Source organism: Oncorhynchus keta, chromosome 8 (genome assembly GCF_023373465.1).
Source record: "Oncorhynchus keta strain PuntledgeMale-10-30-2019 chromosome 8, Oket_V2, whole genome shotgun sequence".
Taxonomy (NCBI): Eukaryota; Metazoa; Chordata; class Actinopteri; order Salmoniformes; family Salmonidae; genus Oncorhynchus; species Oncorhynchus keta.
Window position 1 is genome coordinate 48,375,102 of NC_068428.1, and position 17,566 is coordinate 48,392,667.

A 17,566-nucleotide genomic window follows, 5' to 3' on the forward strand; every position below is an offset into this window, starting at 1 on the left:
CAGCTCATACCATCCATTATGTCAGCTCATACCATGCATTATGTCAGCTCATACCATCCATTATGTCTTGTCATGCATTATGTCAGCTCATACCATGCATTACGTCAGCTCATACCATCCATTATGTCAGCTCATATCATGCATTATGTCAGCTCATACCATGCATTATGTCAGCTCATACCATGCATTATGTCAGCTCATACCATCCATTATGTCTTGTCATGCATTATGTCAGCTCATACCATGCATTACGTCAGCTCATACCATGCATTATGTCAGCTCATACCATCCATTATGTCAGCTCATACCATCCATTATGTCAGCTCATACCATGCATTATGTCAGCTCATACCATGCATTATGTCAGCTCATACCATCCATTATGTCAGCTCATACCATCCATTATAATATAATAATAATATATGCCATTTAGCTGACGCTTTTATCCAAAGCGACTTACAGTCATGTGTGCATACATTCTACGTATGGGTGGTCCCGGGAATCGAACCCACTACCCTGGCGTTACAAGCGCCATGCTCTACCAACTGAGCCACAGATTATGTCAGCTCATACCATCCATTATGTCAGCTCATACCATGCATTATGTCAGCTCATACCATCCATTATGTCAGCTCATACCATGCATTATGTCAGCTCATACCATCCATTATGTCTTGTCATGCATTATGTCAGCTCATACCATGCATTACGTCAGCTCATACCATCCATTATGTCAGCTCATACCATGCATTATGTCAGCTCATACCATCCATTATGTCAGCTCATACCATGCATTATGTCAGCTCATACCATCCATTATGTCTTGTCATGCATTATGTCAGCTCATACCATGCATTACGTCAGCTCATACCATCCATTATGTCAGCTCATATCATGCATTATGTCAGCTCATACCATGCATTATGTCAGCTCATACCATGCATTATGTCAGCTCATACCATCCATTATGTCTTGTCATGCATTATGTCAGCTCATACCATGCATTACGTCAGCTCATACCATGCATTATGTCAGCTCATACCATCCATTATGTCAGCTCATACCATCCATTATGTCAGCTCATACCATGCATTATGTCAGCTCATACCATGCATTATGTCAGCTCATACCATCCATTATGTCAGCTCATACCATCCATTATAATATAATAATAATATATGCCATTTAGCTGACGCTTTTATCCAAAGCGACTTACAGTCATGTGTGCATACATTCTACGTATGGGTGGTCCCGGGAATCGAACCCACTACCCTGGCGTTACAAGCGCCATGCTCTACCAACTGAGCCACAGATTATGTCAGCTCATACCATCCATTATGTCAGCTCATACCATGCATTATGTCAGCTCATACCATCCATTATGTCTTGTCATGCATTATGTCAGCTCATACCATGCATTACGTCAGCTCATACCATCCATTATGTCAGCTCATATCATGCATTATGTCAGCTCATACCATGCATTATGTCAGCTCATACCATGCATTATGTCAGCTCATACCATGCATTATGTCAGCTCATACCATCCATTATGTCTTGTCATGCATTATGTCAGCTCATACCATGCATTACGTCAGCTCATACCATCCATTATGTCAGCTCATACCATCCATTATGTCAGCTCATATCATGCATTATGTCAGCTCATACCATGCATTATGTCAGCTCATACCATGCATTATGTCAGCTCATACCATGCATTATGTCAGCTCATACCATCCATTATGTCAGCTCATACCATCCATTATGTCAGCTCATACCATGCATTACGTCAGCTCATACCATGCATTATGTCAGCTCATACCATCCATTATGTCTTGTCATGCATTATGTCAGCTTATACCATGCATTATATCAGCTCATACCATCCATTATGTCAGCTCATACCATCCATTATGTCAGATCATATCATGCTGTCTTCTACTTTCTCCAGTATGTATGGGGTTGCCTATAGGCCTTCAGTATTTCGTGTGTCAAATCACACAACGTGGTAGATTGGCCCACTTAGTGTAAGTACATGATAGATACATTGTATCGTAATATCATTACTACTACACTATATTGTAGCGACACTTGAACACGTAGGCTATCGGGGTTAACTACACGCCCAATGCGCAGCTCAGGGATAAATTAACAAAATGCAAAAACGACAGACAGATTCGTCAGAGGACGACCATAGGATCACGCGTCGCTCCTAACCCCACCTCATCCGTTCCGCTGTCGGGCACTTTGCAGTAGACCTCCCCGGTGGAAGGGTCGTAGGAGTCGATGTGTCGGGAGCACGGGACGAACTTTCCTCCGATGTAGTTCTCAAGAACGAGGTGCGTTCGGTGGTCAGCGGTCTTCGACATGGCTCGGCTGACAAATAGTGTTATTATGAAGACTATACTGTTCAAATAATGGCGAGTTGAGTTGGAGACCAGGATGAGAGAATATAAATCACCTGTGGAGACACTCGGCTCGCAGGTACAATTGTTCTCACTTCTCACGGCTCAATTAAAACGCGTGAAGTAACGGGTCCCTGGAGTCCCTCCCACTTTACAACCAGTTGTCGGGGCGACGTCCCAAAAGACAGCCTATTCCCTACTTGATGCACTGCTTTAGAACAGAACTCATAGGGCTCTGGTCCAAAATAGGGAACTATAAAGGGAAAAAGGGGAGGTCTTTAGGAAGCATGGTTGTCAGTGTTGTCATTCGGGTCATATGGTCCAAAGGTATTATAGTTATTGCCATGGACCAATAGAAACTTCTAAAATTGTTATTGACGGGACAAGGCACCAATCGTTGTGGAGTGGAGGCGGGACGTTGATAGTATACGATTTTCAATCATTTACAAAGCATACATAACATAAACTAGATCCACTTTTCTAGATCCCCTACAATACAGCCCCACAGTGGAGTGTATCATAATACCCATAAAACCTAGCAGTCCAATAGGGAAATGGTTCCAATCATTTTCCCACCATTCATTTCTCCCTAAAATTGTCTCCAGCCACCCCAGTCACAGATTGTCCTCTCTGCTACCAGAGCTCCAAGTCTAGGTCCAAAACGCTTCTGAACAGCTTCCACCCCCAAAACCATAAGAGTCCTGAACAGCTAATGAACAGCTAATGGCTCCCCAGACTCCCCCTTACTGCTACTCTCTGTTTATTATCTCACTTTAACTCTACCTACATGTACACTACAGTTCAAAAGTTTTGGGTCACTTAAGACATGTCCTTATTTTTTAAAGAAAAGCACAGTTTTTGTCCATTAAAATAGTATCACAAATTGATCAGAAATACAGTGTAGACATTGTTAATGTTGTAAATGACTACTGTAGCTGGAAACAGCTGTTTTTTAATGGAATATAGGAGTACCAAGGTCCATTATCAGCAACCATCACTGCTGTGTTCCAATGGCACGTTGTGTTAGCTAATCCTAGTTGATCATTTTAAAAGGGCTAATTGATCATTAGAAAAACCCCTTTTGCTGCTATGCTTGTGTAGCGTGGTTCGTTCTGCGTTGTGAACTTTTAATTAGGACGCTGCCACAACTGGAGGTCTGCTGGTTGAATTTTCTTTATTTGCCCCGCACACGAAGAGACAACACACATTATGTTAACCCTTGGCACAGTCCTAGATCTCAGGCACCTGCACATGAAGAGACAACACACATTATGTTAACCCTTGGCACAGTCCTAGCTCTCAGGCACCTTGCTAGCCGAAGGTCAGGCAAAGGTATGGAGATACAGAAATACAGAAAACCTGCGATGGACCAAACCAAAATATACAATCACATGTACGTACAATATTGATATGAAAAAGTAGTTGTACACCAAAGAATAACATTAGCTATGTAGCTGTTATTAAATATATTTTAAAAAACACACTGAATTATTAACATCCCCTCTTGACCTGGTCTATGTGAATTGGTCCTTGTGTGCAACTTGTTGCATAATCTGGGAGAACAACCTCACACTGCTACTTATGCTGTAGCGTTAAGATTTCCCTTCACTGAGATACAGCCCAGGACCATTATTCCTCTTCCACCAAACTTTACAGTTGGCACTATGCATTCGAGCAGGTAGTGTTTTCCTGGCATCCTGAGCGGCGCAGCGGTCTAAGGCACTGCATTGGTCCTTGTGTGCAACTTGGTGCATAATCTGGGAGAACAACCTCACACTGCTACATTAACACAGCTGAAAACTGTTGTTCTGATTAAACAAGCAATACAACTGCCCTTCTTTAGACGAGTTGAGTATCTGGAGCATCAGCATTTGTGGGTTCGATTACAGGCTCAAAATGGCCAGAAACAAAGAACTTTCTTCTGAAACTCGTCAGTCTGTGTACTACTCCTTCACAGAACAGCGCAAACTGGCGCTAACTGTGGACCGTCTCTCGAGGTTATAGACCGTGGACCGTCTCTGGAGGTTCTGGACTGTGGGCCGTCTCAGGAGGTTCTGGACCGTGGACCGTCTCAGGAGGTTCTGGACCGTGGACCGTCTCAGGAGGTTCTGGACCGTGGACCGTCTCAGGAGGTTCTGGACCGTGGACCGTCTCAGGAGGTTCTGGACTGTGGACCGTCTCAGGAGGTTCTGGACCGTGGACCGCCTCTGGAGGTTCTGGACCGTGGACCGTCTCTGGAGGTTCTGGACCGTGGACCGTCTCTGGAGGTTCTGGACTGTGGACCGCCTCTGGAGGTTCTGGACTGTGGACCGTCTCAGAAGGTTCTGGACCGTGGACCGTCTCAGAAGATTCTGGACCGTGGACCGTCTCAGGAGGTTCTGGACCGTGGACCGTCTCTGGAGGTTCTGGACTGGGAACCGTCTCTGGAGGTTCTGGACCGTGGACCGTCTCTGGAGGTTCTGGACTGGGAACCGTCTCTGGAGGTTCTGGACCGTGGACCGTCTCTGGAGGTTCTGGACTGTGGACCGTCTCTGGAGGTTCTGGACCGTGGACCGTCTCTGGAGGTTCTGGACTGGGAACTATCGCCGGAAGCCTGGTGCTTGGGGCCGGCACTGATGGTACCGGACTGGTGACACACACCTCAGCGAGAGTGCTGGAGAAGCGCACTTGAGGCCAGAAGCGTGACCCGGCACTGATGGCACCAGACTCCTAACCGGATACTCTGGTCAGATGTTGAGCAGAACAAGCTTGCACAACATCTCTCTCATCTCACTCTCTCCCAACCTCGCCATTGCCTCCTAATATATGCCATTTAGCGGACGCTTTATCCAAAGCGACTTACAGTCATGTGTGCATACATTCTACGTATGGGTGGTCCCGGGAATCGAACCCACTACCCTGGCGTTACAAGCGCCATGCTCTACCAACTGAGCTACAGAAGGACCACTAGACAGTCTCTGGCTCTTCCCCTTCCCCCAAAAGAATCTTGGGGTTTCTGTGGCCGTGGTCTGACGACACGCTCCTCCAGAGTTTGCCATTCGGGCTCTGGCACTCTCCTCGACCGGCCACCCCTTATGCCCCCCCAAAAATATATCCCCAATTAGAGACAACGAATACCAGCTGCCTCTAATTGGGAATCATACTAAAACACCAACATAGAAAAAACAACTAGAACCCCACATAGAAAATATAAACTAGACTAAACCACTAGTCACGCCCTGACCTACTCTACCATAGCATATAAAGGCTTTCTATGGTCACTACGTGACTAGAAGATTTGACTATGTACAGACTCAGTGAGCATAGCCTTGCTATTGAGGAAGACCGCCGTAGGCAGACATGGCTCTCAAGAGAAGACAGGCTACGTGCTCACTGCCCACAAAATGAGGTGGAAACTGAGCTGCACTTCCTAACCTCCTGCCCAATGTATGACCATATTAGAGACACATATTTCCCTCAGATTACACAGATACACAAAGAATTTAAAACAAACCCAATTTTGATAAACTCCCATATCTACTGGGTGAAATACCACAGTGTTCCATCACAGCAGCAAGATTTGTGACCTGTTGCCACAAGAAAAGGTCAACCAGTGAAGAACAAACACCACTGTAAAAACAACCCATATTTATGTTGATTTAGTTTCCCTTTGTACCTTAAATATTTGCACATCGTTACAACACTGTATAAAGACATAATATGACATTTGAAATGTATTTATTATTGAGTGTTATGTTTTCTGTTAATTTCACATATGACATTTGTAATGTCTTTATTGTTTTGAAACTTCTGTATGTGTAATGTTTATAGTTTATTTCACTCTATATATTATCTACCCCACTTGCTTTGGCAATGTTAACATATGTTTCCCATGCCAATAAAACCCTTCGAGAGAGAGAGAGAGAGAGAGAGAGAGAGAGAGCAAGAGAGAGAGACAGAGAGAGAGAGAGAGAGAGAGAGCGAGAGAGAGAGAGAGAGAGAGAGAGGGGGAAAGGAGAGAGAGAGTGAGAGAGGAGAGAGAGTGAGAAAGAGAGAGAGACAGAGCGAGAGAGAGACAGAGAGAGAAAGCAAGAGAGATAGTGAGAGAGAGAGAGAGAGAGAGAGAGAGAGAGAGAGAGAGAGAGAGAGAGAGAGAGAGAGAGAGAGAGAGAGAGAGAGAGAGAGAGAGAGAGAGAGAGAGAGAGAGAGAGAGAGAGAGAGAGAGAGAGAGGGAAAGGAGAGAGAGAGCGAGAGAGATAGTGAGAGTGAGAGAGAGTGAGAGAGAGAGAGAGAGAGAGAGAGAGAGAGAGAGAGAGAGAGAGAGAGAGAGAGAGAGAGAGAGAGAGAGAGAGAGAGAGAGAGAGAGAGAGTGAGAAAGAGAGAGTGAGAGAGAGAGAGGGAAAGGAGAGAGAGAGTGAGAGTGGAGAGAGAGTGAGAGTGGAGAGAGAGTGAGAAAGAGAGAGAGGGAAAGGAGAGTGAGAGTGGAGAGAGAGTGAGAAAGAGAGAGAGACAGAGCGAGAGAGAGACAGAGAGAGAAAGCAAGAGAGATAGTGAGAGAGAGCGAGAGAGAGAGAGAGAGAGAGAGAGAGAGAGAGAGAGAGAGAGAGAGTGAGAAAGAGAGAGAGCGAGAGAGAGAGGGAAAGGAGAGAGAGAGCGAGAGAGATAGTGAGAGAGAGAGAGAGAGAGAGAGAGAGAGTGAGAGAGAGAGAGAGAGAGAGAGAGAGAGAGAGAGAGTGAGAAAGAGAGAGAGCGAGAGAGAGAGAGAGAGATAGTGAGAGAGAGAGATAGTGAGAGAGAGAGATAGTGAGAGAGAGAGAGGAAAAGGAGAGACAGAGCGAGAGAATATTTCATATTCTTTCAATAACACAAGGTGGCAGTGTTGTACCATTAAAACACAGCACCTTTGAACAGTGCATATCTTGTTGGGCGGGGCGAGGGGAGGGGGGCAGTCTAAGATGGCGCAAAGCCCTGTGTGGTGGGGACTTTTATATTGAAAAGCATCTGGCCCTGAAGAGGGAACACAATCTGATTCAAGCCTTGATATCACAGAATACACAACCCACACTAGAGGAGAATCATTAACATCACAGTACAGGGTTAATATAGACACTGGAGGAGAGTCATTAACATCACAGTACAGGGTTAATATAGACACTGGAGGAGACTCATTAACATCACAGTACAGGGTTAATATAGACACTAGAGGAGACTCATTAACATCACAGTACAGGGTTAATATAGACACTGGAGGAGACTCATTAACATCACAGTACAGGGTTAATATAGACACTAGAGGAGACTCATTAACATCACAGTACAGGGTTAATATAGACACTAGAGGAGACTCATTAACATCACAGTACAGGGTTAATATAGACACTAGAGGAGACTCATTAACATCACAGTACAGGGTTAATATAGACACTGGAGGAGACTCATTAACATCACAGTACAGGGTTAATATAGACACTGGAGGAGACTCATTAACATCACAGTACAGGGTTAATATAGACACTAGAGGAGACTCATTAACATCACAGTACAGGGTTAATATAGACACTAGAGGAGACTCATTAACATCACAGTACAGGGTTAATATAGACACTAGAGGAGACTCATTAACATCACAGTACAGGGTTAATATAGACACTAGAGGAGACTCATTAACATCACAGTACAGGGTTAATATAGACACTGGAGGAGACTCATTAACATCACAGTACAGGGTTAATATAGACACTAGAGGAGACTCATTAACATCACAGTACAGGGTTAATATAGACACTAGAGGAGACTCATTAACATCACAGTACAGGGTTAATATAGACACTAGAGTAGACTCATTAACATCACAGTACAGGGTTAATATAGACACTAGAGGAGACTCATTAACATCACAGTACAGGGTTAATACAGACACTAGAGGAGACTCATTAACATCACAGTACAGGGTTAATATAGACACTAGAGGAGACTCATTAACATCACAGTACAGGGTTAATATAGACACTAGAGGAGACTCATTAACATCACAGTACAGGGTTAATATAGACACTAGAGGAGACTCATTAACATCACAGTACAGGGTTAATATAGACACTAGAGGAGACTCATTAACCTCACAGTACAGGGTTAGTACAGACACTGGAGGAGACTCATTAACATCACAGTACAGGGTTAATATAGACACTGGAGGAGACTCATTAACATCACAGTACAGGGTTAATATAGACACTAGAGGAGACTCATTAACATCACAGTACAGGGTTAATATAGACACTAGAGGAGACTCATTAACATCACAGTACAGGGTTAATATAGACACTAGAGGAGACTCATTAACATCACAGTACAGGGTTAATATAGACACTAGAGGAGACTCATTAACATCACAGTACAGGGTTAATATAGACACTGGAGGAGACTCATTAACATCACAGTACAGGGTTAATATAGACACTAGAGGAGACTCATTAACATTAATACAGACACTGGAGGAGACTCATTAACATCACAGTACAGGGTTAATATAGACACTAGAGGAGACTCATTAACATCACAGTACAGGGTTAATATAGACACTAGAGGAGACTCATTAACATCACAGTACAGGGTTAATATAGACACTAGAGGAGACTCATTAACATCACAGTACAGGGTTAATATAGACACTAGAGGAGACTCATTAACATCACAGTACAGGGTTAATATAGACACTGGAGGAGACTCATTAACATCACAGTACAGGGTTAATATAGACACTAGAGGAGACTCATTAACATCACAGTACAGGGTTAATATAGACACTAGAGGAGACTCATTAACATCACAGTACAGGGTTAATATAGACACTAGAGGAGACTCATTAACATCACAGTACAGGGTTAATATAGACACTAGAGGAGACTCATTAACATCACAGTACAGGGTTAATATAGACACTGGAGGAGACTCATTAACATCACAGTACAGGGTTAATATAGACACTGGAGGAGACTCATTAACATCACAGTACAGGGTTAATATAGACACTAGAGGAGACTCATTAACATTAATACAGACACTGGAGGAGACTCATTAACATCACAGTACAGGGTTAATATAGACACTGGAGGAGACTCATTAACATCACAGTACAGGGTTAATATAGACACTAGAGGAGACTCATTAACATCACAGTACAGGGTTAATATAGACACTAGAGGAGACTCATTAACATCACAGTACAGGGTTAATATAGACACTAGAGGAGACTCATTAACATCACAGTACAGGGTTAATATAGACACTAGAGGAGACTCATTAACATCACAGTACAGGGTTAATATAGACACTAGAGGAGACTCATTAACATCACAGTACAGGGTTAATATAGACACTAGAGGAGACTCATTAACATCACAGTACAGGGTTAATATAGACACTAGAGGAGAATCATTAACATCACAGTACAGGGTTAATATAGACACTAGAGGAGACTCATTAACATCACAGTACAGGGTTAATATAGACACTAGAGGAGACTCATTAACATCACAGTACAGAGTTAATATAGACACTGGAGGAGACTCATTAACATCACAGTACAGGGTTAATATAGACACTAGAGGAGACTCATTAACATCACAGTACAGGGTTAATATAGACACTGAAGGAGACTCATTAACATCACAGTACAGGGTTAATATAGACACTGGAGGAGACTCATTAACATCACAGTACAGGGTTAATATAGACACTAGAGGAGACTCATTAACATCACAGTACAGGGTTAATATAGACACTAGAGGAGACTCATTAACATCACAGTACAGGGTTAATATAGACACTAGAGGAGACTCATTAACATCACAGTACAGGGTTAATATAGACACTGGAGGAGACTCATTAACATTAATATAGACACTGGAGGAGACTCATTAACATCACAGTACAGGGTTAATATAGACACTAGAGGAGACTCATTAACATCACAGTACAGGGTTAATATAGACACTAGAGGAGACTCATTAACATCACAGTACAGAGTTAATATAGACACTGGAGGAGACTCATTAACATCACAGTACAGGGTTAATATAGACACTGGAGGAGACTCATTAACATCACAGTACAGGGTTAATATAGACACTAGAGGAGACTCATTAACATCACAGTACAGGGTTAATATAGACACTAGAGGAGACTCATTAACATCACAGTACAGGGTTAATATAGACACTGGAGGAGACTCATTAACATCACAGTACAGGGTTAATATAGACACTGGAGGAGACTCATTAACATCACAGTACAGGGTTAATATAGACACTAGAGGAGACTCATTAACATCACAGTACAGGGTTAATATAAACACTGGAGGAGACTCATTAACATTAATATAGACACTGGAGGAGACTCATTAACATTAATATAGACACTGGAGGAGACTCATTAACATCACAGTACAGGGTTAATACAGACACTAGAGGAGACTCATTAACATCACAGTACAGGGCTAATATAGACACTAGAGGAGACTCATTAACATCACAGTACAGGGTTAATATAGACACTGAAGGAGACTCATTAACATCACAGTACAGGGTTAATATAGACACTGGAGGAGACTCATTAACATCACAGTACAGGGTTAATATAGACACTAGAGGAGACTCATTAACATCACAGTACAGAGTTAATATAGACACTGGAGGAGACTCATTAACATCACAGTACAGGGTTAATATAGACACTAGAGGAGACTCATTAACATCACAGTACAGGGTTAATATAGACACTAGAGGAGACTCATTAACATCACAGTACAGGGTTAATATAGACACTGGAGGAGACTCATTAACATCACAGTACAGGGTTAATATAGACACTAGAGGAGACTCATTAACATCACAGTACAGGGTTAATATAGACACTGGAGGAGACTCATTAACATCACAGTACAGGGTTAATATAGACACTAGAGGAGACTCATTAACATCACAGTACAGGGTTAATACAGACACTAGAGGAGACTCATTAACATCACAGTACAGGGTTAATATAGACACTGGAGGAGACTCATTAACATCACAGTACAGGGTTAATATAGACACTAGAGGAGACTCATTAACATCACAGTACAGGGTTAATATAGACACTAGAGAAGACTCATTAACATCACAGTACAGGGTTAATATAGACACTGGAGGAGACTCATTAACATCACAGTACAGGGTTAATATAGACACTAGAGGAGACTCATTAACATCACAGTACAGGGTTAATATAGACACTAGAGGAGACTCATTAACATCACAGTACAGGGTTAATATAGACACTAGAGGAGACTCATTAACATCACAGTACAGGGTTAATATAGACACTAGAGGAGACTCATTAACATCACAGTACAGGGTTAATATAGACACTAGAGGAGACTCATTATCTTATTAACTGAGATCCACATTCATGTTATTAACTGAGATCTACATTCATGTTATTAACTGGGGTCTACATTCATGTTATTAACTGGGGTCTACATTCATGTTATTAACTGGGGTCTACATTCATGTTATTAACTGAGATCCACATTCATGTTATTAACTGAGATCCACATTCATGTTATTAACTAGGGTCTACATTCATGTTATTAACTAGGGTCTACATTCATGTTATTAACTGGGGTCTACATTCATGTTATTAACTGGGGTCTACATTCATGTTATTAACTGGGGTCTACATTCATGTTATTAACTGGGATCCACATTCATGTTATTAACTGAGATCCACATTCATGTTATTAACTGGGATCCACATTCATGTTATTAACTGAGATCCACATTCATGTTATTAACTGGGATCCACATTCATGTTATTAACTGGGATCCACATTCATGTTATTAACTGGGATCCACATTCATGTTATTAACTGAGATCCACATTCATGTTATTAACTGAGATCCACATTCATGTTATTAACTGAGATCCACATTCATGTTATTAACTGAGATCCACATTCATGTTATTAACTGGGGTCTACATTCATGTTATTAACTGAGATCCACATTCATGTTATTAACTGAGATCCACATTCATGTTATTAACTGAGATCCACATTCATGTTATTAACTGGGGTCTACATTCATGTTATTAACTGAGATCCACATTCATGTTATTAACTGGGGTCTACATTCATGTTATTAACTGAGATCCACATTCATGTTATTAACTGAGATCCACATTCATGTTATTAACTGAGATCCACATTCATGTTATTAACTGGGGTCTACATTCATGTTATTAACTGAGATCCACATTCATGTTATTAACTGAGATCCACATTCATGTTATTAACTGGGGTCTACATTCATGTTATTAACTGAGATCCACATTCATGTTATTAACTGAGATGTACATTCATGTTATTAACTGGGGTCTACATTCATGTTATTAACTGAGATGTACATTCATGTTATTAACTGAGGTCTACATTCATGTTATTAACTGAGATGTACATTCATGTTATTAACTGGGGTCTACATTCATGTTATTAACTGAGATCCACTTTCATGTTATTAACTGAGATGTACATTCATGTTATTAACTGAGATCCACTTTCATGTTATTAACTGAGATGTACATTCATGTTATTAACTGAGATCCACATTCATGTTATTAACTGAGATGTACATTCATGTTATTAACTGAGATCTACATTCATGTTATTAACTGAGATCCACTTTCATGTTATTAACTGAGATGTACATTCATGTTATTAACTGGGGTCTACATTCATGTTATTAACTGAGATCCACATTCATGTTATTAACTGAGATCTACATTCATGTTATTAACTGAGATCCACATTCATGTTATTAACTGAGATCCACATTCATGTTATTAACTGAGATCTACATTCATGTTATTAACTGGGGTCTACATTCATGTTATTAACTGAGATCCACATTCATGTTATTAACTGAGATCCACATTAATGATATTAACTGAGATCTACATTCATGTTATTAACTGGGGTCTACATTCATGTTATTAACTGGGGTCTACATTCATGTTATTAACTGAGATCCACATTCATGTTATTAACTGAGATCCACATTCATGTTATTAACTGGGGTCTACATTAACTGCGATGTACAGTATTGCATTTCATTTCATCTTGATGATGTCCAGTGACGGTCAGAATAGATCATGCTGCTGTCCCGTCCAGAGGCTCGTCGTGGAGAGTGATGCCAACACAGAGGGAGAAACACCAAATAATGCAGAGCAGAATCAGGCCGATACCCGCTAACTATCAACATCCAGAAAAGATCGGTTAAATTCTACAACCACCTAAAAAGGAAGTGATTTGCAAACCTTCCATAACAAAGCCATCACCTACAGAGAGATGAACCTGGAGAAGAGTCCCCTAAGCAAGCTGGTCCTGGGGCTCTGTTCACAAACACAAACACACCCTACAGAGCCCCAGGACGGCAGCACAATTAGACCCAATCAAATCATGAGAAAACAAAAAGATAATTACTTGACACATTGGAAAGAATTAACAAAAAAAACAGAGCAAACTAGAATGCTATTTGGCCCTAAACAGAGAGTACACACAGTGGCAGAATACCTGACCACTGTGACTGACCCAAAATTAAGGAAAGCTTTGACTATGTACAGACTCAGTGAGCATAGCCTTGCTATTGAGAAAGGACGCCGTAGGCAGACATGGCTCTCAAGAGAAGACAGGCTATGTGCTCACTGCCCACAAAATGAGGTGGAAACTGAGCTGCACTTCCTAACCTCCTGCCCAATGTATGACCATATTAGAGAGACATATTTCCCTCAGATTACACAGATCCACAAAGAATTTGAAACAAACTCCCATATCTACTGGGTGAAATACCACAATGTGCATCACAGCAGCAAGATGTGTGACCTGTTGCCCCAAGAAAAGGTCAACCAGTGAAGAACAAACACCATTGTAAATACAACCCATATTTCTGTTTATTTATTTTCCCTTTTGTACTTTAACTATTTGCACATCGTTACAACACTGTATAAAGACATAATATGACATTTGTAATGTCTCTATTCCATAGGAACTTCTGTCAGTGTAATGTTTACTGCTCATTTTAATTGTTTATTTCACTTTAGTTTATTCTCTATTTCACTTGCTTTGGCAATGTTAACCTGTTTCCCATGCCAGTAAAGACCCTTAAATTGAAATTGAACTGAGAGACAGAGAGAGACACAGAGACAGAGAGAGAGACAGAGAGAGAGAGAGAGAGACAGAGAGAGAGAGACAGAGAGAGAGACAGAGACAGAGACAGAGAGAGACAGAGAGACAGAGAGACAGACAGAGAGACAGAGAGACAGAGAGAGAGACAGAGAGAGACAGAGAGAGAGAGAGAGAGAGAGAGAGAGAGATGGAGAGAGAGAGCGAGAGAGAGAGAGAGATATAGAACGTGAGAAAGAGAGAAAGAAAGGTAGAGGCCGAGTGAGAAAGAGAGTGTGAGAAACAACATTGAAATGGTAACTTTAATTTAGACTGTGCACTGAGTCACTATGTCGCCATGCTGACTAATACCGTAGCAACATCACCATGGTTATCAGCCACACTCGGCACTTTCACTACTGTCAGTCACAACACGACTCAGACACACGTACACTTTCAAGATCATTACAAAAGAGAGAAGATACACATAAAGACATGGTGTCAGTCAATCTCTCTCAGCTACTTCTCATTTCTCTGTGTGCTTGAAGCATCTTTACGTCGATAATAATTATCCAACCGGCCTTGGACACAATGGATGTTCTTTTGTTTTGCAAACAGAAAATTGTATAACATTGTTGAATTGTAACATTATCTTTATTTTTATTTTTTTATAAAGCGTTGTGGACTTGAATAAGAGAATGTGAGCGTGTACACGATCTCGGACAATAAAGATTTGTGGAATCGAATACGAAAGCGTGTCCGTTCCGTTCTGGTCCAAAAGGCAGGGTCCAGACTACCGGGATGTTAGCTCTGGAGCAGAACACTTAGTGGTCAGGTTCTCTCCTGATATACCACTGGTCGGGACATAGAACACATCAGATTCTTGGGAGAGAACATAGAACAGCTATAACCCTACGTAGAACACTGATATAGAACTCTTAGTGGTTGGGACGTAGAACACTGATATAGAACTCTTAGTGGTTGGGACGTAGAACACTGATATAGAACTCTTAGTAGTCGGGATGTAGAACACTGATATAGAACTCTTAGTGGTTGGGACGTAGAACACTGATATAGAACTCTTAGTAGTCGGGATGTAGAACACTGATATAGAACTCTTAGTGGTTGGGACGTAGAACACTGATATAGAACTCTTAGTGGTTGGGATGTAGAACACTGATATAGAACTCTTAGTGGTTGGGATGTAGAACACTGATATAGAACTCTTAGTAGTCGGGACGTAGAACACTGATATAGAACTCTTAGTGGTTGGGATGTAGAACACTGATATAGAACTCTTAGTGGTTGGGATGTAGAACACTGATATAGAACTCTTAGTGGTTGGGATGTAGAACACTGATATAGAACTCTTAGTGGTTGGGACGTAGAACGCTGTGATAGAACTCTTAGTGGTTGGGATGTAGAACACTGATATAGAACTCTTAGTGGTTGGGACGTAGAACACTGATATAGAACTCTTAGTGGTTGGGACGTAGAACACTGATATAGAACTCTTAGTGGTTGGGATGTAGAACACTGATATAGAACTCTTAGTGGTTGGGATGTAGAACACTGATATAGAACTCTTAGTGGTCGGGATGTAGAACACTGATATAGAACTCTTAGTAGTCGGGATGTAGAACACTGATATAGAACTCTTAGTGGTTGGGATGTAGAACACTGATATAGAACTCTTAGTAGTCGGGACGTAGAACACTGATATAGAACTCTTAGTGGTTGGGATGTAGAACACTGTGATATAACTCTTAGTGGTCGGGATGTAGAACACTGATATAGAACTCTTAGTGGTCGGGATGTAGAACACTGATATAGAACTCTTAGTGGTCGGGACGTAGAACACTGATATAGAACTCTTAGTGGTCGGGATGTAGAACACTGATATAGAACTCTTAGTGGTTGGGACGTAGAACACTGATATAGAACTCTTAGTGGTCGGGACGTAGAACACTGATATAGAACTCTTAGTGGTCGGGATGTAGAACACTGATATAGAACTCTTAGTGGTTGGGATGTAGAACACTGATATAGAACTCTTAGTAGTCGGGACGTAGAACACTGATATAGAACTCTTAGTGGTTGGGATGTAGAACACTGTGATAGAACTCTTAGTGGTCGGGATGTAGAACACTGATATAGAACTCTTAGTGGTTGGGATGTAGAACACTGATATAGAACTCTTAGTGGTTGGGATGTAGAACACTGTGATAGAACTCTTAGTGGTCGGGATGTAGAACACTGATATAGAACTCTTAGTGGTTGGGATGTAGAACACTGTGATATAACTCTTAGTGGTCGGGATGTAGAACACTGATATAGAACTCTTAGTGGTTGGGATGTAGAACACTGATATAGAACTCTTAGTGGTTGGGATGTAGAACACTGATATAGAACTCTTAGTGGTTGGGATGTAGAACACTGTGATAGAACTCTTAGTGGTCGGGATGTAGAACACTGATATAGAACTCTTAGTGGTTGGGATGTAGAACACTGTGATATAACTCTTAGTGGTCGGGATGTAGAACACTGATATAGAACTCTTAGTGGTTGGGATGTAGAACACTGATATAGAACTCTTAGTGGTCGGGATGTAGAACACTGTGATATAACTCTTAGTGGTTGGGATGTAGAACACTGATATAGAACTCTTAGTGGTCGGGATGTAGAACACTGATATAGAACTCTTAGTGGTCGGGATGTAGAACACTGTGATAGAACTCTTAGTGGTCGGGATGTAGAACACTGATATAGAACTCTTAGTGGTCGGGATGTAGAACACTGTGATATAACTCTTAGTGGTCGGGATGTAGAACACTGATATAGAACTCTTAGTGGTCGGGATGTAGAACACTGATATAGAACTCTTAGTGGTTGGGATGTAGAACACTGATATAGAACTCTTAGTGGTCGGGATGTAGAACACTGATATAGAACTCTTAGTGGTCGGGATGTAGAACACTGA

The 17,566-nt window shown here is 41.5% G+C and overlaps 2 protein-coding genes across 5 annotated transcripts in view; both read right to left on the bottom strand.

The window, feature by feature from the left end:
* The window catches only part of LOC118381502 (2-aminomuconic semialdehyde dehydrogenase), a 30,962-nt gene extending 28,344 nt beyond the window's left edge, over nt 1–2,618 (bottom strand). Inside the window, exon 1 of one of the 2 annotated variants that reach the window (XM_052524601.1) lies at nt 2,226–2,618. In XM_052524601.1, coding sequence (XP_052380561.1) covers nt 2,226–2,372 — 147 coding nt within the window. In that variant the 5' untranslated portion in view covers nt 2,373–2,618. The remainder of the gene's footprint in view (nt 1–2,225) is intronic. The other variant, XM_052524602.1, reaches the window with a different exon arrangement.
* LOC127931535 (nascent polypeptide-associated complex subunit alpha, muscle-specific form-like) overlaps nt 1–17,566 on the bottom strand; it is a 208,498-nt gene that overhangs the window by 139,431 nt on the left and 51,501 nt on the right. The window lies entirely within an intron of this gene.